The sequence below is a fragment of the Mesoplodon densirostris genome, chromosome 5, assembly GCF_025265405.1.
Source record: "Mesoplodon densirostris isolate mMesDen1 chromosome 5, mMesDen1 primary haplotype, whole genome shotgun sequence".
In the NCBI taxonomy this organism is placed as follows: Eukaryota; Metazoa; Chordata; class Mammalia; order Artiodactyla; family Ziphiidae; genus Mesoplodon; species Mesoplodon densirostris.
In genome coordinates, this window is record NC_082665.1 from 1680043 (window position 1) to 1702196 (window position 22154).

The 22154-nt window shown below is 55.6% G+C and overlaps 1 protein-coding gene across 1 annotated transcript; it reads left to right on the forward strand.

Annotated features, from left to right (window-relative positions):
* The first annotated feature begins 4132 nt into the window (after positions 1-4132).
* On the forward strand, positions 4133-21847 carry PTTG1IP (PTTG1 interacting protein). Its single transcript, XM_060100379.1, has 6 exons — positions 4133-4358; positions 11417-11469; positions 13295-13403; positions 17003-17180; positions 18113-18159; positions 20054-21847. The coding sequence occupies exons 1-6, from the start codon at positions 4259-4261 to the stop codon at positions 20098-20100; spliced, it is 534 nt and encodes a 177-aa protein (XP_059956362.1). The 5' UTR covers positions 4133-4258; the 3' UTR covers positions 20101-21847.
* The last annotated feature ends 307 nt before the right edge of the window (positions 21848-22154 follow it).

Here is a 22154-nt window from a genome sequence, read left to right on the forward strand (position 1 = left end):
CCACTCCCCACCACAACTAGAAGCTCCCTGAACACCGTGCTTCTGGGTTTCTAGGAAGTTCCATTATATAGGCGTAGGCATGGTTGATCAAATCACTCCAGCCCCTCTCCCCTCCCTGAAGGCAGGGGATGCAGAGGGGACTGAAAGTTTCCCAGGCAACCAGACGCGTTCCACAGTTGCTTTCCAAAGGCCACCACATGAACAAACTCAGATATGCTTGAAAGGGGATTGTTATGAATAACAAAGACACTCCTGTATCACTCTTGGGAAATTCCAAGGGTTTTAGGAACTCTGTGCCTTGAACAGATGAAGACCAAATAGATATTTCTTATTCTATCACAGTATCACACCACCCTCTGGGCCCCCAGCAGACCTGCGAATGGGCACATCTGGAGGGCATCTGGCTTGGAGTCCGCTACTTTTATTTTAAATTCTAACTGCTGAGGGCCTTGGACTGTATGGGACCCGGGACTCTCCACCTGGGCAGCTGAGGAACTAGAATAGCGGGTGCCTTATCATTGCCCTTCCAGAGCAGCACTTCCCAGCCGAGGGTCTCAGCAGCCTGTGCCTGGGGAGCTTTAGACAACACCTCGCCCACCAAGTTCTGACTTCCTTGCTGGTGTGTGTGTGTGTGTGTGTGTGTGTGTGTGTGTGTGTGTGTGTCTGTCTGTCTGTCTGAGAGAGCTGGCATTGCCACTTTTAAATGGACTTCAGGTGATGTCAGCTGAGGTTGAGACCCTGCTGGCCCAGAACCATGCTTCTCAAAGGCTGGTTCAGACAGCAGGCTCAGCTTCACCAGGACATTTGTTAGATGCAGATGCTGGGCCTGCCCCCCCCACCTGTTGAATGAGAGGCTCTGGGACAGGCTTGAGTTCCACAGTCGAGTTTTGCCAAGTCCTGCAGGTGATTCTGATACACTCCATAGTTTGTGTATAGTCAGGCAAAGCAAGCAGATGGAGATCTAATTCTGTACATAAGGGTGCCTCTGTGGAAGGGGGCTGCAGGTGCTGTGGGTGCAGGGGGTGATGCCCCCTCAGGAGGAGGCTCAGAGGGCGCTCCCCTCCCGCCCCCCTACCCCCCTACCTGCCCACCCTGCCTCTCACTGGCTGCATGACCTTGAAAGAATTAAGTTTTCTGCCTTGTCAAAGTGCAGGTGAAGGGGTCACAAGAGCCCCCTTCCCTGTCCCTGAGAGGAAGTGCGCTGAGGATCATGACTGCCCACGTGGGAGGGGGCAGGTGGCAGAGTTTTCTGTGTCTCAGTCCAGGGCAAATCCCTGGGCTCCAAGAGGTCCACCCTGGCAGGGACCAGGGAGCCCTTCCCAATTGCAGCCCCCCTTGGAGCCATCCTCATACCCTGGGCGCATGCACGGTCCGTCCCATCTCTTAACCCAGCCACAGAAAAGGGGCTCTGGCCTGTCGGCACAGTCCTCTGCTTCTGTCCATCCCTCCCGCTGCCCCAGAGCCCCGCTGCCCCCCAGAGCTGAGAGTACCCACAGACCTTTCCAGATCCCTCCGAGGCACCTCCAAAGTCTGAGGCCCTCAAGTGCACCCTTTGTCCTCAGCTGAGCCGCAAATGAGCTCTCTGCAGTGTTAAATAAAGATTACGGTGGTTAAAGTGTGACCGGCCCAGGTAGAAGCTTCGATCTTTTTACACAGCCTTCCTGGAAGTAATTCTTTAACTTACTAAAGAATGTACTAACAGTGATGAAAAAAATCAGACGGCACACTCAACCACCAAATAAAAACAACTCAGGTGAAAAGGCCCAAATTGTGTGATTCCCATAGGCACAGTCCAGGGGCGGGGGCCCTGGAATTCCAGAACCAGCGGGGCTCAGGCCTCAGCCCACCGTGGCCGGTCCACCCCCGGTCAGCCCTGTCCATGGTGCTGCTGTTGGACACTCCTCCTAAGTTAACACCACGAACTGTATCAAACCTCATCCCTTAACCACTGTTCTGGAAAAACCATACATTCTTTTTAAATTCCAGATGGCAAACAGAATCATCATTCTGTTTCTCTGAAAAGTCACTGTATTTCGTATTTCTCATCCTGTGTGGTTTTGGGTCTTTCCTATCAGCTTGAAGCTCTTTGACAATCGAATGTGTCAAGTTAAATAATGCTGTCCCATCCTCCCCCTTTTCAAACAGGGACTTGGGCTCCAGTTACTGAGTTTTTTTTTGAACTTCCTCATTGTAGAATTGTCCCACAGCTCAGTTGTATTTTAAAATGCCATCGCTGATGGCACTGTTTGAGATGCAGTAGCGTTCACTGCGTCTTGGTTAATGTTTACAAATGTCCAATGTCCTTCAAATGCCAGTACATGGTGGTTGTGTGGTTGTTAGGATGAAAAAATGTTGCTTTCTGGGGCCATAGTTCTAAGCCCAGGATGGTGTTTTTGTTTTTAATTCCAAAACTTTCTTTTTAAAAAAATTTTTTTTAAATTGAAGTCTAGTTGATTTACAGTGTTGTACCAATCTCTGCTGTACAGCCAAGTGACTCAGTTACACACTTAAAGACATTCTTTTTTTATATTATTTTCCATTATGGTTTATCACAGGATATTCAATATAGTTCCCTGTGCTGTACAGTAGGACCTTGTTGTTTATCTCGGGCTGGTGTTTACTCCAGTTCCAATGGCAAATGAGTCTTTAAACATCTTTTTCTATAACAGAAGATCCAAACCAAAGGGAGATAAGAAGTGTTTGAACTGGAGGATGTGGGGCAGACACAGCTTACTGCAGTCAAGGGCGCTAACAGGAAGGAACTTTGTCCCTCTACAAAGAGCCAGAGCCAAGTTGAAGGCATGCTTGTTAAAACATTGGACATCCACACTGGTGTGACGTCACCGATGTGCAGTCACCGTGTGCAGGAGCGCCAGGCACAGGGACGCTAACACTGGGCCCCAACCTGTGGCCCTCGGGTCCTTTCTGTGCGAGACCCCGTGACCTTGTGATGGTCAGCAGTGCTGTGAGCTGAGCTGTGCCACTAAAGCGCACGGAAGCTGAGGTCAGGGAGGTAGGAACTGGCAGGGTTGGGATGCCAGCCTCACAGTCCTGATGCGCTGTTTTCCTGGCCCTATGACCTTCTGCAGGCACCCTGCTGGGCCCAGTTTTCCACATCTGGCAGCGGGGCAGGATGAGGTCACCTTGCCTTTGGTCCCTGCACATGGTAGAGGCACAAATACACTGCAACCAACTGTGTCCTCGTGGCCGAGAAGTCTTTCCACACTGACCCTGGGGGTTGAGGGCCAGTTACATTCCAACCAGTTGGGGCCGTCTCAGGGAGAGCAAGTATGGAAGATTTTAAAGGCCACACCGCTGAATCCCAGCACACTGAGAGGGAGGGATGCTCTGATCAGTCTGCACCACACCTACCTCGCCGGGGTCAGCTAGATTCCGTATTGGACTGCAAAGCCCACTGCCCGGATTTCACCACAGCCCTCAGAGTTGAGGTAGGTGTGGGACAGCAGTGGAACACGACCCAGTAAGTGACGTTGGGGCCCTGAATTAGGTCAAAGATGGCAGACACCTCCCCCGTGACGGACGGCCCACCCCTGATCCCAGCACTGCTGCTACTGGGAAGGTGGTCTTACCAGGCTGGTCCAGGAAGCCACAAGCCAGTGACCCCAGGAAGTTTAGGAGAAGTATCCCTGGCTTCCCTATACAATACCCAAAGCCCCACTGTACTTTGGCTGTGGAAACACAATCTTAAAAAGAAAGCAACTGGACTCTGGCAGTATATGTTGTTATCATTCCATGACGCCGTCCGGGGCCGGGATCCAGCAGACCTCCCAGGAGCCGGCCGCCGCCTGCCCGCTCCCTCCCCGCAGCCCGAGCCCCGACTCGGGGGAGGTGACCTCTGGGACGAAGGTCTTCCGGGTGGGGGTCAGGGCCCAGCGTGCTGGCTCTGCGAGGCCCGCGGGACCAGCCCAGAAAGCAACGGCTCCCCTCCACTCCCTGAGCGATCCTCCACCCCTTTACGGTCAAGGTTGCGTAGCGCCCCTCCCAGCCGCGCAAGCGCACTGAGCCTCAGCGGCCCTCCGCAGCCCGCGGCCTTCCCGCCGCGCAGGCGCACCGATCCGCGCGCCGGGAGGCGGGACCGCGAGCGGCGAGGGGCGGGCCCCTGTTCCGCACTGGCCCGTCCGCCGCCCCCCCCACCTCCGGCGCGCGGCCCTTCCGGGCGGAGGCGCCTGGCCGGGGTCCGAGGTGCTGCGCGTCCGGCAGACGAGGACGACGACCGATCGGCGGGGCTGCAGCCGCCATGGCGTCTGGCAGGGTCCGCGGGCCGACTCCGCGCTGGGGACTGGCCCTCGGCGGCACCGCGCTGTTCCTGGTGCTCCTCCCGGCGGCCGCCGCGCAGGGTGAGGGCAGCCGGCGGGCTCGGGGGCGGGGGGGCCAGGGGGTGCGAGGCAGGGTCGCGGCGGAGGGGGAGGGCGCGGGGGGCGCGGTGTCGGGCTCAAGGGGGGCGGAGGGCCGGGGGTCACAGCCGCTCTGGGTCGCTGCTCCGGGCCCGCGCGGCCTGCGGCCGGGGGGCCAGCCTGGGGCGGCGGGGCTCGGGGACGGCGGTGGGCCGGCCCTTTGTCCTGGCTCAGCATGCGGGGTGGTCTAGGACCACGGCGTCGGCCTGGCCGAACGCAGCGGCGCCACGACCCTCGGAAAGAGCCGTCTCGGGTGTGGACTCGGGGTCGAAAGCAGAGCTGGGGAGCTCGCTTGTCCCACAGCGGGTCGGCGGCCGGAGTCCAGGGGCCGGGCCCTTGTGCGGGCGCGACTGGTGTGTTGGGGGCCCTGCTTGCTTCGAGGGGGCCTGTATGCGGCCCCTACACCCGCCACCGTGCGGAGTAGGCCCCTCCGAGGAGCTCCAAGGATAGCGGCCGGTGCTTGGGCTGAGCCCGCCCTGCCGCTGGTTCCTGGGTTCTGCGGGCCCGCGCTCCGTGGGCAGGTGGGCGCCCTTGCTAGGCGATCCCCCCTGTTCTCCGTAACTAAATAGCTGTGCCAGGTGCCGGGCCCACGGTGGTGACCGGCAAGTGGAGGCGACGAGTTCCTGGGGGGCCTGACCAGGAAACGGCAGTTAAGAGTCGGGGGGTGTGGTGAGGGGAGTGCATGACCTAAGGGCCCAGCAGTTCCAGAAGCGCTGGTGCTGGAGGGTGGCTTCCTGTCGGTGGTCTGCAGGCTGCTGGGAATCTTGGGAGCGTTTGATCTGGCTGCTGTGTGTGGCATCCCCGCGTGGTCGCTAGTTTGGGGAATCGAGCCTCGGGCCGGTGGCCTAACCGACCTGGGTCAGCCTGAGGGGCCGGGGGTTTTCTCAGCGCCAGTTAGCTGCGGCTTCGTTACCTTTTGTTTATCACAGCAAAGCACCTTTCCTCTTTGTGACCTCTTGGGGTGTCGGTTCCAGGGCAGGACTGCTTGAGTTTTTTCTCATCGCCTTCTAAGCATACTTGTGTGTACGTTTGTGATATTATTCGTTAATGCAGCAGTCGAGTGACACAGAATAGGGAACTTTCGGTCCAGATGGATTGTTCAGCACAAATGTGGTGAGTGCTTTTTTACCAAACTGGGTGGCTGAGAGCCAGGAGTCCTCAGTCACCCGAGAACCTCTCCTTGGTGGCCACCGGCTGTATATTGTTAAAGTGGGTGTGTCAGGAAATGCCCCAGGTGTGTTTGACTGCCAGCTTTTCACCGCGCCCTAGCCCTGGACTTAAGGGCAGAGACCCCTGTGGGTTGAGTGGGCATGTCCTGTGACAGTTTGGGAGTGAAACTGGACTCGAACCCTAGTATTTCAGGAGAAAAGTGGCTCTTCTTCTGGCCACACTGAGCCTGGGCTTGCTGTGAGATTTTACCGCTTGTCATGCGAATGTGACATAGGAATGTGACTACACTGTTTAAGAGACTTTGTTTTCCTCGCAAGGATGCTGTGTGTATTAGGAAAAATCACTCTAGAGAAACAGAACCAACAGGATATACGTAGCTATAGAGAAAGAGTTATTCTGAGGGACTGGATCACGTGACTGAGGGGCCGAGGAGCCCACAAGCTGCCTTCTGCTTTCCCGGAGAGCTGGCGTGTAGTCCAGGCCACACCTCAAGGCCAGGCAGCGGGGAGCCCGGGGGATACGGCCCAGTCTACGCCTGAAGGCTCAAGGGCAGGGGGAGGTGGACGTCTCGGTTCTCACACAAAGAGCAGACTCCTCCTTCCTTGCCTTTCTGTTCTGTTCGGGCCCTCAGTTGGTTAGGTGATGCCCACCCACCTTGGAGAGGGCCAGGTGCTTTCATCCATCCACCAACTCATGCTCGTCTCTTCTGGAAACACCCTCACGGACACTACCAGAAACAGTGTTTGGGGAATTCCCTGGCAGTCCCGTGGTTAGGACTCTGCGCTTCCATTGCCGGGGGCTCGGGTTCCATCCCTGGTTGGGGAACTAAGATCCTGCAAGCTGCACAGCAAGGCCACAGAAAAAAAAAAGAAAAAAGAAAAAAGAAAAAAACCTTAAAAAAAGAAAGAAAGAAACAAAGTGTTTCACCAGCTCTCTGGGCATCCCTTAGCCCAGTCAAGTTGACAGATGAAATTAACCATCACAGGTATGTGAATTCAGAGACCATCATACCAGTCCAAACCCAGCCGTGTCTAACGTCTGTCTTCTCTACTGTGCACTTGGGTGGGGGGGAGACGTTAGGAACCAACAAGGTGTTGGAGATCTTCAGAGGGAAGTTCATTGAATTAAGGAAGTTTCAGGGGCTTCGGACCCCGCTTTAATTGTGTGTGGGGTCAGACTCCACCCCAGAGTTTCACCTTTACATCTAGAGGGAAGGCAGCCCCTAAAGGGACCTCAGTCTTGTCCTACACAGAGGGGTCCGGAGGAGCTGGTGGTGGCCAGGGTAGCTGGGGGCGGGGGCTCCTTACAGCGGTCCTGCTGCGGAGAACTGGGGCTTCCAAGCAGGTTGCGGGGTATTGGGTGTGTGCACGGGTCCGAGCCTTTGCCCTCTGCCCTCCTCACTCCCCCTTTTCTGCTGAGGCGGTGGGACAGCCAGGACTGTTTGTCGAGGTGAGCTTTCTGCCTCGTTTCTCACGTGAAACGGACAGCGCAGGCACTCTGTGCCCTGTCACCGTGCGGCACGGCCGTAGTGCCCGGTTCTGGGGCTTTTCCACTGCCGAGGGCACTGCCGAATGCAGCCCTCTGGCCTGTCGTGTTCCACGGTAAATATATTTACTCACTTCCTTGTTTTTTAAAACCATACCTCTTTACACACACTAGTGTGTGCCCTTTTGTGCTTAAGCAGTGACTCACCCGAAACTTTAGGAAGGAACTCAAATGTATCATGGGTTAGTGTGTCCTGAGAACCTTTTTTTTTTTAACTTAGTTTCCCAAGAGCATGAGACTTAAGGGTCTCTAGTCACTGGTAAGGGGAGTCCAAGCTGAAGAGTCCCGGCCACGGGCCTTCCGAAGTCAGAACAGTGACATTCAGCGTTAGACCTCGGAAACTCAGGCCACATGTTTACACGTCTCTGGCTTTCGGCACAAAGTTTTCTGTTTCCGGGATGAGATAAGATGCAGTGAGTGACTGCTGATGCCCAGTCTGAAGCAGCTGCAAATGGTTAACGTATTTCCCTGTCTTACTACGCAAAACACCCTGGTGTTTTCAAGGGCGAGGAGGGAACCACCTTTTTTCTGAACCGGCTTTGGGAGGGCTGTTGAACGTGGGCGTTTCCGGGTTGAGGACCTGCCTGGTTCCCGGCCGTGCTGGGAGCAGGAGAAGGGCGAGGCCGGCTCCTTGGCCCTTCCCCTCCCAGGCCTCTCTGTTGACTCATCTGGCCCGTGACCCAGAGACCCCAGGGTGGACGGGTTTATGGTGTGTATCTTGGAGCCGAGGTCTGTTAGTTCACGCAAGGCCAGTTATCACACAGACTTTTAAATTGGAGAGGCCTGAGAAAAAAATTCCCATGCTTCGTCACCTGCTGCCTGGGGCCTCTCATACAGTGCTTCAGAAGGCCTCAGAGTGGGTGTGGCAGGCGTCGTGCAGGTCCCCACCATACCTCCCTGCCCATCGCTTTAGCAGAAAAAGTTGAAGGAGTAAATGGTACAGTGAACTCCTGAGTCCCTTTCTGTTCTTACAGCCTTTGCCATATTTGCTTTGCTGCTCCTTGTCTGTGTCTGCTTGTTTCTGTTTCTTTTGGCCGTGCCTGGCAGCTTGTGGGATCTTCCTTCCCCGAGCAGGGATTGAACCCGGGCCACCGCAGTGAAAGCGCTGAGTCTTAACCAGTGGGTCCCCGGGGAGGCCGCTGCCAATCACTGTTGTCACCAGACCGTTGGAGAGCACGTTGTAATGTGGCCATTTACCCTGAATGCGCCAGGGTGCACCTCCTAAGAAGGCCCTAGCCAGAACGTGACGGTCAAGTCTGCACAGAGACCATTGGTACGATCCCGGACCCTTGATGTAACACACGCCTGTACACACAGATCACCACTTACCTCAATAGCGTCCTCGGTCCTCTGACCCCGGCTGGCGTGTTGCTTTTAGGTGTCATGTCTCTCAACCTCTGTTCCCCTGGAAGAGCTCCTCAGCCTGTCCTTGTGCTCAGAGGCCCCTTTGTGGTCCTGTCTGGTTTCCTCTGATTTGATTCGGGTGCATTTGGGGAGGATTCAGCCACTGGGTGACTGTCCCTTTCCTGCACCCCTCAGAGGCACCTGCTGTCACTTTGTGCCGTTGTCTTGTCACAGGTGGTCTTGGTGATATCTCCGATCACTTTTCAGGTGCCATTTTCTATTCACAAGTATAAATAGACCGGGGCGGGGGGTGCTCTGAGACCGTACACAGCATCTCGACCCTCCGCAGACGGCGCAGTGGTCTTGGTGTCCCTGTTGACTGTGACGGGGACTCTTGGCTACTTGTCCTTCCCTGTGTTTGTTCCGTATCCGTGTGGAATCATGGGCGTTCAGGAGCTGGGAGTCCGTTACTGTCATTCACTCTGATGTTACGTGGAGCCACGCCGGCCTCTGGGTCCTTGTGCCACTTTCTGGCTCAGCAAGCTGTCCAAGGCCGGGGTGTCCTTTCTCTGCCCCGGTTCTGGCATTGTTGTTCCGCCCGTTTCCTTTCAGTGGGGACAGTGGCTGGAGACCACAGACCTGGCAACATGTGTTCCGTCCTCTCTCAGCCCCTTGGTGCACAGAACTGGGAATCCGGCTCGTGAGTGAAACCGTCCTCGGGGCTGTTCCCTCCTGCCGGTCCACAGGGCCCCGGGGCCCCTCTCGGCAGTGCTCTGAGAAGTGGAGGTGTTTCGGGGGCCGCCAACTGGCTCTACCTTCCTGGGGCTGAGGGAGTAAAGCAGTTTAGGATCGGCTTGAACACAAACCAGGCAGCACGCCTAGAGGCTCTGAGGACGGTACTACTCAATAACGACTGCCGTAGAATGGTGCGTTGTGACAGATGAGCTTTCATTTCAAATAAAATAGGATTTTGGTTTTTAAATTTATTTATTTATTTATTTGGGGCTGTGTTGGGTCTTCATTTCTGTGCGGCGAGGGCTTTTCTCTAGTTGCGGCGAGCGGGGGCCACTCTTCATCGCGGTGCGCGGGCCTCTCACTATCGTGGCCTCTCCCGTTGCGGAGCACAGGCTCCAGACGCACAGGCTCAGCAGTTGTGGCTCACGGGCCTAGTTGCTCCGCGGCATGTGGGATCTTCCCAGACCAGGGCTTGAACCTGTGTCCCCTGCATCAGCAGGCAGATTCTCAACCACTGCGCCACCAGGGAAGCCCGGATTTTGGTTTTTAAAAATGGAACGTAGAAGACTGTTGAATAGAAGAACTCTCTAGCTATTTCAAAGTAGCAGTTTACTGTATGAGTCCTGCTTAGCAAACATGAATACAATTGTAACTTAAAGCTAAAGCTCTTTCCCCCTGCATTTTATTAGGAGAATCTTGGAAGGTAGAGGGAAGTTGGGAGAGCTGGGCAGTGAGCAGCCCTCTGCCCACCACCAGGTCTGTCGCATTTTGAAGTTACAGCCGCGCACGCACCCCCCCCCCCCCCGCCGCCGTGCACCTCATCACTAAGAGCTCAATGTTCGTCTCCTTCTTTTGAGATCAAGTTTACATACAGTGAAATGCAGGAATCCTACGTGTGCCATCCAGTGAGTTACACCCGTGAGACCCTGACCTCCTACAAGCCTCAGAACAGGCCTCTCCAGGAGGTTGGGACCCCACCCAGCCCATCCTTCCCCCGCTCCGCCCCTGAAGATGAGTCTCACCCATCCCCGAGCCCTGCGCTGCGGGCCTTTGCGGGAGGCTCCCCCCAACCCACGTCATTTGTAGAGTCATTGTGTGTGACGTAGACGGCGCACTTCTTTTCAGGGCTGAAGAGCGTCCCACTGTAGGACTGGACCGGTTTCCCTGTCCATCCTCCAACGACCTCTGTCCCCTTGCCCCTTGGGTGCAGCGTGTTAGGAGGAGGTGGTCCCGGGGAGGGTCGGGTCCTCCATCCAGGCAGGAGGAGCAGGCTGCACAGAGGCCCTGGCCAGGGAGCCACCTGGCAGCTCTCAGGACCAGTGGGGAGGCCGAGGGGCGTGCGGGGCGCCTGGACATCTGGGCCATTTTCAGCTCTCGGCTGTTCCTATACGTGAAGTTGCCATCAGCCCCCCGCGCACGTGTCCCTGTGCAGGTGTCCCTGTGCACGTGTGTTCTGGTTTGTCGTGGGTACGAGACTGAGAGTGGAATTGCCAGGTCTCGGAGGAGCACGTGTTTGTTGTCGAGCCGCTGAGCCCCGTCCTCACCACCATGAGCATCGTCAGTCTTTGTAATGCAGCCGTTCTGGTGGGTGTGAAGTGGGGCCTGACTGCGATTCTTCCCTGGTGACTGATGGGATGTGCTCAGGCCTCTTCCAAGTGTGTGCGTGTCTTAAGGGGCGGCGTGGGGTGAAGCGCGGCTGCTTGGTGGTGGATTGGAATCCTTTATTCGTACACCAGCTCTTCACTTGTGCTTAGCTTGCCTTCCGGAGCTCTCAGCTGCTCGGGGTTTGAGCCCTTCCCATAGCACCTGTACAGTGAAGAGTGCCCGGGGGTGCAGGGGGTGTCCGCAGGGTTGGGACCGGCGAGGGGGCCACGGCCTGGCTTGAGTCTGGCCTGGCATCGCTGAGGCCTCTGGCTCCAGGGTGTCTGCTGACGAGCCGGTCAGTGGTGTGCGACCACGCAGGTGAGACATAGGCGGCCGGCCTTGCTGGGCGGCACCGTCTTCTCTCCCAGGAGAGCCCTGGGGTCAGGGCCACACGTGTGCTGCCTGTGTGTCCTCCCAGGGCCCTGCCAGGAGAGGCTCAGTCATGTGCCTTGAAGGCTTGGTGCGGGAGGGGCCGTCCCTTCGGGGTTCTGAGCGTCACTTGCCTGCCCCTCCCCGCGTCGATGCCGCAGGATTCTCAGGGATGTTTGTTCTTTCCCCTGCAGGTTGTTCTCAGAACACAAACAGAACCTGTGAAGAGTGCCTGAAGAACGTCTCTGTAAGTATCACAGGGTCAGCACGTGATCCAGAAGCAGACCCGCTGTCTCTGACTCCAGGGCCGCGTGTGTGTGTTCCGGGTTCTGTGGTCTGAGGTTTGTGGAGGTATTTTTCATGATGGCTCTTAACAGCCTTTCTCAGGCATATTAAACCATCTCATGAAAGCTGCACATACCACTTGACTGTTGTTCACATGCTACTTCCGCTCCTGAAATAAAACACATAAGTTTCACACAGCCTGGAACTTGTGTGAGACCCCAGGGCCCGCAGGCGTGAGCAGAGGTGCCCGGCAGCAGGGTGGGGGCCAGGGAGGCGGGAGCATGTTTAGCCCCTCCTCTGCAACTGTTGACCTGTGCCCAGGGCTTTCCCACGGGGCTCACTCCACCTTGGAGGCCTCTTGTCTTACAGACGGGCCCCGAGACGCGGCGGGTGTGCTCGGAGCCCTCCCAGCCCCCGCCGGGCTCTCGCAGTGCTGAGGGGGCCTCGAGCTGGAGTGCCCGTGCTCGGCCTCCTTGTGTGGGGTTGGGGGGTGCCCAGACCACAGTGGGGCGCCACCTCCTCTGAAGGCCTGACGCCCACTCTGAACCCAGACAGGTGAGGTCAGAAGTGCAAATGAAAGCCAGGGCCAGGGTAGACCCCGCCGCGTGCCAATCCTCAATGCACATGGGCTTCCAGAAGAATCTGCTGGCGCCCCTGCGTTGTTCACCACTTGCGTGTACCTCATTAATCTAAAAAACAAGAGCGACAAACAGCCACGACACCACGACAAAGAGAACTTATCCTCCTAGTGAGCTCATATGGCTTTCGGTAAAACTGTCATGTAAAAACGGAAAATTAGGTGTTTAAAACTTGAGCTGTTTGAAAATGGTGGATTTCCCAGAAATTGTTAAGCCAGGAAAGAACCACTGAAATGGAAGGTATTCTGAAACGGCCAAAATGAAGAGGGCCTCCCTGCTGTTCGTCATTTTGAACACAAGACACCAAAGTGGACACTGTGTCAGTGGCCCTGGGACCCCAGGTTTCAGTAAAACATTTTTCTGTAATAGATTTTCACCCTAACTTGGGATCAAAACATACCATAACCTTCCATCCTGTTAAAACCTCAAAGAAAAAAAACTTAGTAAAATCTTTACCTTCAAGCTTGAAAATATCCTGAACGTCCTGACCTGGGTGGGTTGTTAGGTTGACCCAAACCTCAACATCTGTGCCAGTGCCTGCCCGGCTCTGGGCCCCTTGGCTGGTGTGCTGGCCAGGTCTCTGCCGTGCGTTCCAGGGACTCGGGCACACCTGCCAGGTTTTCTCCAGCTCTGCGGTTCTGGACAGATGCCCTTGCGCTTTAGTTGAATCATCTTTAAGACAGCCAGCAATAAGACAGACCGCTTGGTTCAGTCCTAGAGATCAAATTAGGATCTTTACAGGGTGATGACCATGGGCGGACACCACTCCAACCATGCCCGGCTCGGTCCCTCCTGCAGGGGGACGTGGAGAAGGGCACAAAGGCCTGCCTTCCTGCAGGCGGCTGACGCCTGGGTGCTCTGGGTGCTAGAAGGTGGTGCCTCGGAAGGTAGGGGAGCGTCCGGGCGGGAGGAGCAGGCCGTGCAGAGGCCCCGGGCGGGGACCAGCAAGGAGGCCGCGAGGCAGGCAGGGCGCCCGGTGGAAGAGGTTTGAGTGAGGAGGGCCTTGGTGGGTTGGCGGCGTTGAGCCAGTGTTGGGAAGGGGGCCGAGGGGGAACAGCAGTGCGACCGGCGGGGCTGGCGCGGGTCGGACCCTGGCCCGTCTGCCCTTCAGCATTTACGTGTCTGATGCCCTGTCATCGCCTCTTGCAGTGTCTTTGGTGCAACACTGACAAGGCGTGCTTGGACTACCCGGTGACCAAAATCCTGCCGCCCAGCTCTCTCTGCAAGCTGAGCTCTGCGCGCTGGGGCGTGTGCTGGGGTAAGTCGCTGTTCTCACTGGCTTCTTGCAAAACCAGTGCCGTTTTGAAAATTCTGGTTGTGCTCAGTTAATGTAAGCTGCCAGAAGTGGGGAGGTGGGGGAGGCCGGTGAGAGCGGTGGCGGCTGGGAAAGTGGCCGGCCCGGGTCTGGAGGCTGCCCTGAAGGCCACGGCCTTGGCTCTGCTCTGCAGGCATCGCCCCACGTCCCGGGGCCATGCGGGTGGTGTGTCAGCACCTGTCTCAGTGGTGCTCTTTCTCCAAGGGAAGTGATCCCTAGGCGAGTCCCAGGTTGTTTCCTAGGTGGCCTTTTAAGTTGGTTTGTGGTGTGTGTTGCCACGTGGAGCTCATTTTTATGAGTTGGGCTTATTAATCCTCTCCTTTATGGCTTCAGGTCTGGGGCCATCGGGAGGCCGCCTGGCTACAGGTCACAGGAGCCAGTGCTCTCACAGAGAATTGTGATGAGCTGTTTTATCTGTCTTTTTTCTAATTGATTTCCATCTCAGAATCTGTCAGCCTCCGTCTGAAACTTCTGATTTCATTTCTGAAATCACTTCTGATTTCACCAGCTGAAACCCAGGGAACCCAGAAGTTTGTGTCTGTGGGAGTGTGTGTGTATGAGTGCGTGTACATGTGCAGACACACCCGTCATGTCCTCCCAGCCGGCCGTTCCCTCTGCTGCCCTCACTCCAGAAAGGCTCCTTGGGCCACACGGCCGTCTGCTTCCATGTTGGTGGCCGCCTCCTCCGTGGAACCTTCCCTCCCCGTCTGTTCCGCAGAGATGGCTCCCGCGCCAGGGAACCAACCATCGGCATCTGGGACCTTAACTGTTAAAATGCTTTTAAACTGGAGCACGACTCTAACACAGTGCACACGTGAGCCCTCGCTCCCTCTCTCCGGGCCCTGGCCTCCAGAGGACATGCACACGTATACACGTGCAAGTACAGACACATGCGTGCACACATGCACGTACACTTGTGCATATACAAATGCCCGTGTACTCAGTGAATCTTCCCGTGAGTCTGCAGGTTATCGCCACTCAGCAGAACACACAGACCACGTCCAGTGCTCGCCTGTCCCTCAGGACCCCGTGGGCGACTGCTGCGGTGCACTGGTGCACACCGGGCTGTGTGCGGGCTGCCGTGTGCTCCCGCGGGGGCTGGACACAGACGCCCACCCACCCTGGGCGTGCGCTTCGGAGCAGACTGCTGACTGGCACCCCTTTCACGTCTAGCCTTAGTCGGTCGGCCGCACGTTTCTCAAGAGTGGCTGCCCCAGTTGATGCCACCCCAGGCAGCATGGGGGCACATGGGCTCACGGGGGGTGAGCAGGGGCGCTGGGGGGCAGACTTTGTAGTAACAGGAGGGTGCGGTACCCCGGTTCCTGAGAGAAGGTGCGTTGACCTTGTCGGGTTTATTCCTCGGGCCTGCAGGGAGCTGGGACCTCATCCACGGGAGCTGAGCGGTGGGGCCTTGCGATCAGGCCACTGGAGACCCTCTTGGTCCACCCCGTGGGGCCAGCGCCTCTCGCTAACTCAGCCCTGGGCCACGGGTGCTTTTATTCTTACAAGTAACTGTGGAATCATCTTAACCAGTTCTAGGCAGAATTGGGGTTGTGATTGTAACGACCTTAAATATATACGTTCAGGGGACTTCCATGGTGGTTCAGTGGTTAAGACTCTGCGCTTCTACTGCAGGGGACCTGGTTCGATCCCTGGTCGGGGAACTAAGATCCCACATGCTGCACAGCTCAGCCAAAAAACAAACAAACAAAAATACACACACACACACGTTCAGTTGGAGAACAGCAAGATCTTTACCGTTTGAACCCTCATCTGGGAACAGGTGTCTCTCTCCGTTCCGGTCTAGTACGTCCTAGAGTAGATTTCTCGGAAAGAAGCCCATAGTTTTGTTTCCCATCGTGGTGGGATTTCTGTTTCTGTTTTATAACTGGGTTTAGCTGCTAATCAGAAAAGCTCTTGTGGGGGTAGGTGTATTTTAGAGCCAACTGTCTTACTGATCTCACGGGTTTTTGGTTTTTTTGGTTTCTTTTAAATTTTATTTTATTTATTTATTTTGGGGGCACTGGGTCTTAGTTGTGGCAGGCAGGCTCCTTAGTTGTGGCATGCAGGCTCCTTAGTTGTGGCTCGCAGGCTCCATAATTGTGGCATGCAGACTCTTAGTTGCAGCATGTGGGATCTAGTTCCCTGACCAGGAATCAAACCCACATCCCCTGCACTGGGAGGCAGATTCTTAACCGCTGTGCCACCAGGAAAGTCCCTCGCCAGTATTTAAAGTTGATTGTTCTCGGGGCTTCCCTCGTGGCACAGCGGTTAAGAATCCACTTGCCAACACAGGGGACACGGGTTCAATCCCTGGTCCGGCAAGATCCCACATGCAGCGGAGCAACTAACCCTGTGCACCACAACTACTGAGCCTGTGCACCACAACGACTGAAGCCCATGCGCCTAGATCCCATGCTCCACAATAAAGAGAAGCCACCACAATGAGAAGCCCGCGCACCACAATGAAGAGTAGCCCCTGCTCGCCGCAACTAGAGAAAGTCCACGCGTAGCGACGAGGACCCAACGCAGCCAAAAATAAATAAATAAAATAAATGAATGTATTTTAAAAAGTAAATAAAAATAAAGTTGATTGTTCTCGAGTTCTCTAGTCAAAAAGTTAGGCCACCTGCTTGTGGCAGTCTCCTGTTACTACTGTATCTTGCAGTTCTGGCACCTCCAGAACAGGTCGGAGGAGGAAACTCCACGTGGTGCAGGTCAGAAGGCAGAGCGAGTGCTGTGACAGTGGCAGCCTGAGGGGGGCTGGGGGCACCGGGGCACTGGTGTCTCCCTCCCTGACCCGAGGAAGCGCTCTCACCTTCCAGACCCCAGCCCACCCCACCTCCCCCCAACCAAGAAACCCGTGGCACCCGAGCTTACGAGCTCTGTGCTGCAGGAGGCCGTCCTGTGATGGTTGCACCGCTGTCCAGGGCGGGGCGGTGCTCACTGGAAGGTGTCAGCCCGTCCTGTGATGGGCTCTGGCTTGAATGGAGTGGAAAAGTACCGACTGACGGGTCTTAATTTGTAAGTCCTCAAGAGAAGTTGGAAAGAATTGCAACTTGTCCTGAGTGCCTTTGGTCTGGACAGGAAATCACAGTCACCGTTTTCCAGCCCCTGGGCGTTGGCCTGGGCCGCGGCTCCAGCTGGTACCCTGCCCACGCGGGCAGACGTGTGTCCTGTCGGCAGCAGATGGGAGGCTCTGGGCTTTGACTTAGATAATCACGGAAGCCGCGTCGGGCTTAGCATCCGATTGCTTGCGTGAGATTGACTTTCAAGTGTTGTAGCAGCTGAGTGCACTGCGGAGCTTCTCTTTTTTCCTGGTTTTGTTAGCTTTTCTCAGGTTGGAAACCGCTTTTCAGCATCAGGTGATGAGAAAAGCTACCTGTTGCTTCAGGTGGATGGAAATGGTGACGAAGTCACAGAAGCAGGCTGGAGGAAGGCGGGGGTGTCGTCGTCCGTGTCCCCCACCACCACCCACCACCCCGCCGAGGAGGGGGCGTGGCCGTGAGCGGGGCCCTGACTCTGCGCCTTTGCATTGGCAGTGAACTTCGAGGCCCTGATCATTGCCCTGTCGGTGCTTGGGGGCGCCCTGCTCCTGGCCGTCGCCTGCTGCTGCTGCTGCTGCTGCTGCTACGGGAGGAGGCGGAGCCGGCGGCCGGACAAGAGCGAGGAGAGGGCTGCTCGGGAGCGAGAGGAGCGCCGGGTCCGCCAGGAGGAGCGGTGAGGCCCCGCGACTCAGGGGCGGTTACTCGGTCCCAGTTTTCTCCACGTGGAAAAGTCAGGACCATGTCGGGAGTCCGAGGGGGCTTCTCGGTGGTGACGTGGAGGGTGGGAAGCCGCGTGGCAGGGACCTGGCCGGTGGCCACCAGCCGGGACTTCGGGGTTGGGCCGGCGAGGCCTCTGGAGGCCCGTCCGGTTCTGAGCCCGCGGGGGCTCAGCAGGAGGAAGGCTTCTGCCTGGGGTCTCCTGTCTGTCCGAGGCCACACCGGGTCTTTTGTGTGACTAGTGCTCTGGTGACCGTGCGTCCCAGGTTCCAGAGCCCTTTGGCGTGTGCGCGGGGGGCTGGGGGCTTGTCAGCCCACGGCTGCTGGGCCGAGGCTCCTGCGAGCTCCTAACCACCTTCAGAACCAAGCGTAAGATCGTTGCCGATTGGTTCGTTTTCATACGGAAAAAAATGTCATCAATCACGGTACGGGGTATTGGAATTGCTTTTCTTGAAATGAAGGGGTCCGTGCTCAGCACCCTGCCCGTCCCGGTGGGAGCGTGGCCGTGGCCACGTCAGAGCCGCCACCACTCAGTTCTGGCTCCCGGAGGCCACAAGGGAGTGAAAGGCACAGCTGTTAGAATTACACTGTGGGGACTTCCCTGGCGGTCCAGTGGTTAGAGCTCTGCGCTTCCACTGCAGGGGCCCGGCTTTGATCCCTGGTCGGGGAACTAAAATTCCACAAGCCGTGCAGACACACACACACACACACACACACACACACACACACACACACACACACACACACACACACACACACACACACACACACACACACACACACACACACACACACACACACACACACACACACACACACACACACACACACACACACACGAAACTGACACTGTAATTTGCTGCTGAACGAGATTTCTATGTTTTCTAGGAGAGCAGAGATGAAGTCAAGACACGATGAAATCAGAAGGAAATATGGTGAGAATTGCCTGGCTCTCCATTTCCGTTGGCAGGAGCTGGCCTGGCCGTCTTGGCCGCCCCCAGCGCCCGGCGGGCTCTGCTGTAGGATGTGGGCTGCACCGGGAGCAGTGCCCCGTGAGACGAGGCCTGCGAGTGCTCCTGCCTCTGCCGGCCTTCCGGGCACCTGCTTGCTGGTGAAGTGCTGTCGCCCTTTGCCACCTTGTGGTCTTGTTTGCCCTACGGTGGGGTGAGTCCCTTACCTGCGGGGCTCTGCCCACCTTCTCCCTTGTGCTGGAGTTGCTCCCGGCCCGCCTCCTGACCGAGTCGGCAGTAGCCACACTGAGGCCTTGGACCGCTTGTTTCCCGGGAGCTGTGTCCTGGTTCTGTTCTGGGTTTTTGTTTGGTGAGGTTTTCGGTGGGGGGACTATGTTTTCGGTGTTTGAGAGCATTGAACCTGCTCCTGTGTTTAGCTGGCTCTGTACTGATTTTCAAACCACTGATATCATTGGTGTTTTCTGCTCCCTGGCACTTGGTTTCCAACGAAATTTGGAAATTATGGAAAGGAGCTTTTTGGCATCTTATTTTAACATTAATGTAAATAAAAGACAAGATGGTTGTGTGTTCGTGTGCATGTACACACACACACACACAACATAGCACAGGTAGTGATGAGATCCTGGAGCTTTGGCATCTGATTAACATTAATGGAAATAAAAGACAGGATGGTTGTGTGCTCGTGTGTGTGTACACACACACACACAACATAGCACAGGTAGTGATGGGATCCTGGAGCTTTGCTCTGCCCGGCCTGCACGAGGCCTTTTCTGGAACAGTCACGGATTCGCTGTGTTCCTATCTTGGAGCTGGTCAGTTGCCCTTTAATTGCACTGATAGAATTATCTTGTGCCCTTTGTGTAAAGCCCTTTGAGTGGCCTGGACTTTGGAAGGAAGCCTCAGCTGTGGGGAACCTTCGAGCTACTGGTGGGAGGGGGAGGGAGGTGCTTGCCCCTATTAACACCAAACGCACCGCAGACGAAACCATCTCTTGACTTCACAAGGCCTTTGGTTTCTTTATCACAAAGCAGTTTGTGTCTGTTTTACCCTCTAAACTAGAAGTAGAGCCAGGAGCTGGGGGTTTTGGGGTTTGTTTTTTTTTTTTCCCGACAGGGCCTTAACAAGACTGCTTGTATTTAGTATTTGGCACATGATAGTTTTTTACCCAAAACCAGCTGTGTGCTCCACCCCACCCCCAGGCTGAGTGCTTCCCCCCCCAGGCTAAGCTCACCCTGTTCCTCTGACAGAAGGGCCTTCTCCCCTCTGCCCTTACCTTTCCCCCATTGTCCCCCACCCCGCAAAACCCTGTGGTAAGTCTATTTGTTGCAGTGGCTCCGGATAGGTGTGTGTACAGTCCAGACGTTTAAAGAGGGGAGAGGGTGTGTTTCCAGGATGCAGAGAGCAAACTCCGAGTCTCTGGGTACTTGGCTCCTTCACAGTTCAACTGACAGTCACCTGCTTTGTGTGGCCTTAATTCTGAAAATTAATCAGCATTTATAAGAATATCTAAAGTAAGGTGGTTTTGTTTTGTTTTCTTCTGTATAATTTAGCCAACCACTGAGGGAAGAAACGGTGGCTTTAAATTTCTTATTTCTCTTTGAGAGAATCAGCAAACAAGTCTTATTTCTTAGGATCTGTGTTTCTTAGAAATATTGTTTCCAATAAATTCCACTTCAGTTTTAAAGTCACCTGTGGTGTGACTTTCACGAAAAGGTTAAGGGTAGTGTTTGAACCTGCTTAGCATACCCGTCTTCCTTTTGGCCTCAGTAAATCTTCATATAAGACACCACGTGTTGCTTTCTGACCCTCGTTTCCTGTTGGCTGAGTGCATTTCTAATCAGGCCCGTTTTGTTTTCAGGTTTGTTTAGAGAAGAAAACCCATACGCTAGATTCGAGAACAACTGAGATGCACTTCGTGGCACGGCAAGCGGTCTCCACGCCTTTCCTCGGGCTGTGGGTCAGCAGGGACCCGCTGCCCCATCCGCCTCTGACCCTGGGGAGGGAAGCTGCCCTCCAGGCCCAGGCCTGGGAGCTTCTGTTCCCTCTTCTCTGATTTCTGTATTTAGTCACTTGAGACATTAAGACCGTCAGGGCTTTTCTGTTGTTCGTTTGGGGAGGAAACTGCACATCCCAGGCCTCTGCTCCGTCTGCGAGCCAGTGCAGGGCGTGTCCCTGCGTCCGGGCCCGCGCAGCTCCACGCGCAGGAAGTGAGGCGTCTGCAGTCCGTCTTGGGGCCACCCCCCAGCCCCTGTCATTTCCCCAGAAAAGCACAGACGACTTGCCGTTGACATCGGGGTTGGACGCAGTTGGACGAGGGTTTGCTTTCTGACCTTGACTATACCGAATAGCATTGAGCCGTAGTTAAACTCACCTTACGTCTTTTTTTTTTTTTTTTAAATAATTCTTGGATTTTATTCTCCCACCTAAAAGATTCCACCAAAAAGCTTTGCTGTCAAAGTTCAGGCCACTTATGGGATGATTTTTTAGTGTGTCTCTTTACTGGAACATCAAGATAATTTTCCAGTAAAAGTTTGAATTATAAAACCTCTCTGAGGGGCGGTAGTCGGTCAGGTGCTGGCGTGTGGATGGCAGGGGGCGCGTCTAAGAGGCTCCGCCTGCCTTCTTTCCCGCCCCGTTGACCACAGGCCTCAGGCCCCAGGGGCGGAGTCTCCTGAATCAGACCTTCCCTGCCGTCTGCGATGGTCACCTAGGCTCTTGGGTGACCGCAGGTCCGCCCTCGGCAGGCCTGCACTGGCCAGGCTCCGCGGGGCCGCTGATGGGATCTCCACACACGACAGACGCTGGTGGTTCTCCTGCTTGGCCAACAACCTGAGCTCCGGCCCGCTCCTTTGTCTCGGCCGTGTTCTGGGAACTTCCTTCAGTGGCCACACGTGGTGGTTCCTTTTCTTCTAGATCAAGATGCATGACTGCAGTAAATGGTCTGAGCGCTTCCTGGCAGGGCCAGCAGACCGTGGAGTCACCGTGAATGGCCTTTCTTAAATCTGAAAATAGTCCTAGTTGCCAAATTGCTTTGAATGTGAAAATCATTGAGCTTCAGGGAGGCGGGTGAACAAGCACATGAAGTGAGTGAGTTCGTGCGGACCCAGCGATCAAAGGACGTGTCATCAAACGGTTGCACGCGCCTTGTTAGCTACACAGATCTGTTTGATTTAACAATTCTACCTTTAAGTTTCACAAACAACCTTTAACAAACTCTTTAGTCTTATTTCTCTGGTTTCTTGGGCATTTGATAGCAATGAAAGTATTATGAAACATTCCTAAGTATTTTATAACATTTTGCAAATTTTTACTTTCTACTGTTTGTTCATAAAAGAAACTTTGTGATAGACTTCAGTGAACTTTGTATTAACACGGTAGTTCGTGTGGATGTAAAATCACTCTCTTGACCTGAGGCTGCCGAGCTGAAAGCAGAGCTGGGTTGTGAGCGCGAGTGGTTAGAGTGAGGCGTTACGGCGGGCGCCGTCCTCCCACAGGGCACGGAGCCCGCCCCGGGAGCGTCGCTGTAGTCATGAGCTTCTGAAGTGGTACCAAGCAGCCAAAAACCGTAACCTCACGGAGACCGTAAGCCTGAGTGCCTTAATCTTTAACCAGTTTCCAATCAGCAGATTAATACACGCTTTTGTTGACGATGCTTTGCGTTCCTTGTGTTTCATTTCTGGGCGGTGTGGACGTAACTGCTTGGGGGGTGAGGACAGTGGGACTGTCCGGGTAAAGATGGGCTTCTGCACCCATCGGTGTGAATGAGCAGCCCCGCTCCTAACACCCGGCCGGCGGGGATCGGCCCCGCCGTGTGTTCCTCCTGCAGCGCTGGGATCAGGTACAGAGCGCTCCAGGGGAAGCAGCTGTACCTTTGAGCTCGGAGTCCTTGGCTCTCCTGTTTGAAGCAAGTGACCAGCAACCGACATCCCCCACCCTAACGCCCAGAGGTTTTTTGAGCC

Coding starts and splice junctions, on each gene's coding strand:
- PTTG1IP (XM_060100379.1), top strand. CDS start 4,259: ATGGCGTCTGGCAGGGTCCGCGGGCCGACTCCGCGCTGGGGACTGGCC. Junction 17,181..18,112: donor CGGGTCCGCCAGGAGGAGCG/GTGAGGCCCCGC, acceptor TATGTTTTCTAG/GAGAGCAGAGATGAAGTCAA. Junction 18,160..20,053: donor TGAAATCAGAAGGAAATATG/GTGAGAATTGCC, acceptor TTTTGTTTTCAG/GTTTGTTTAGAGAAGAAAAC.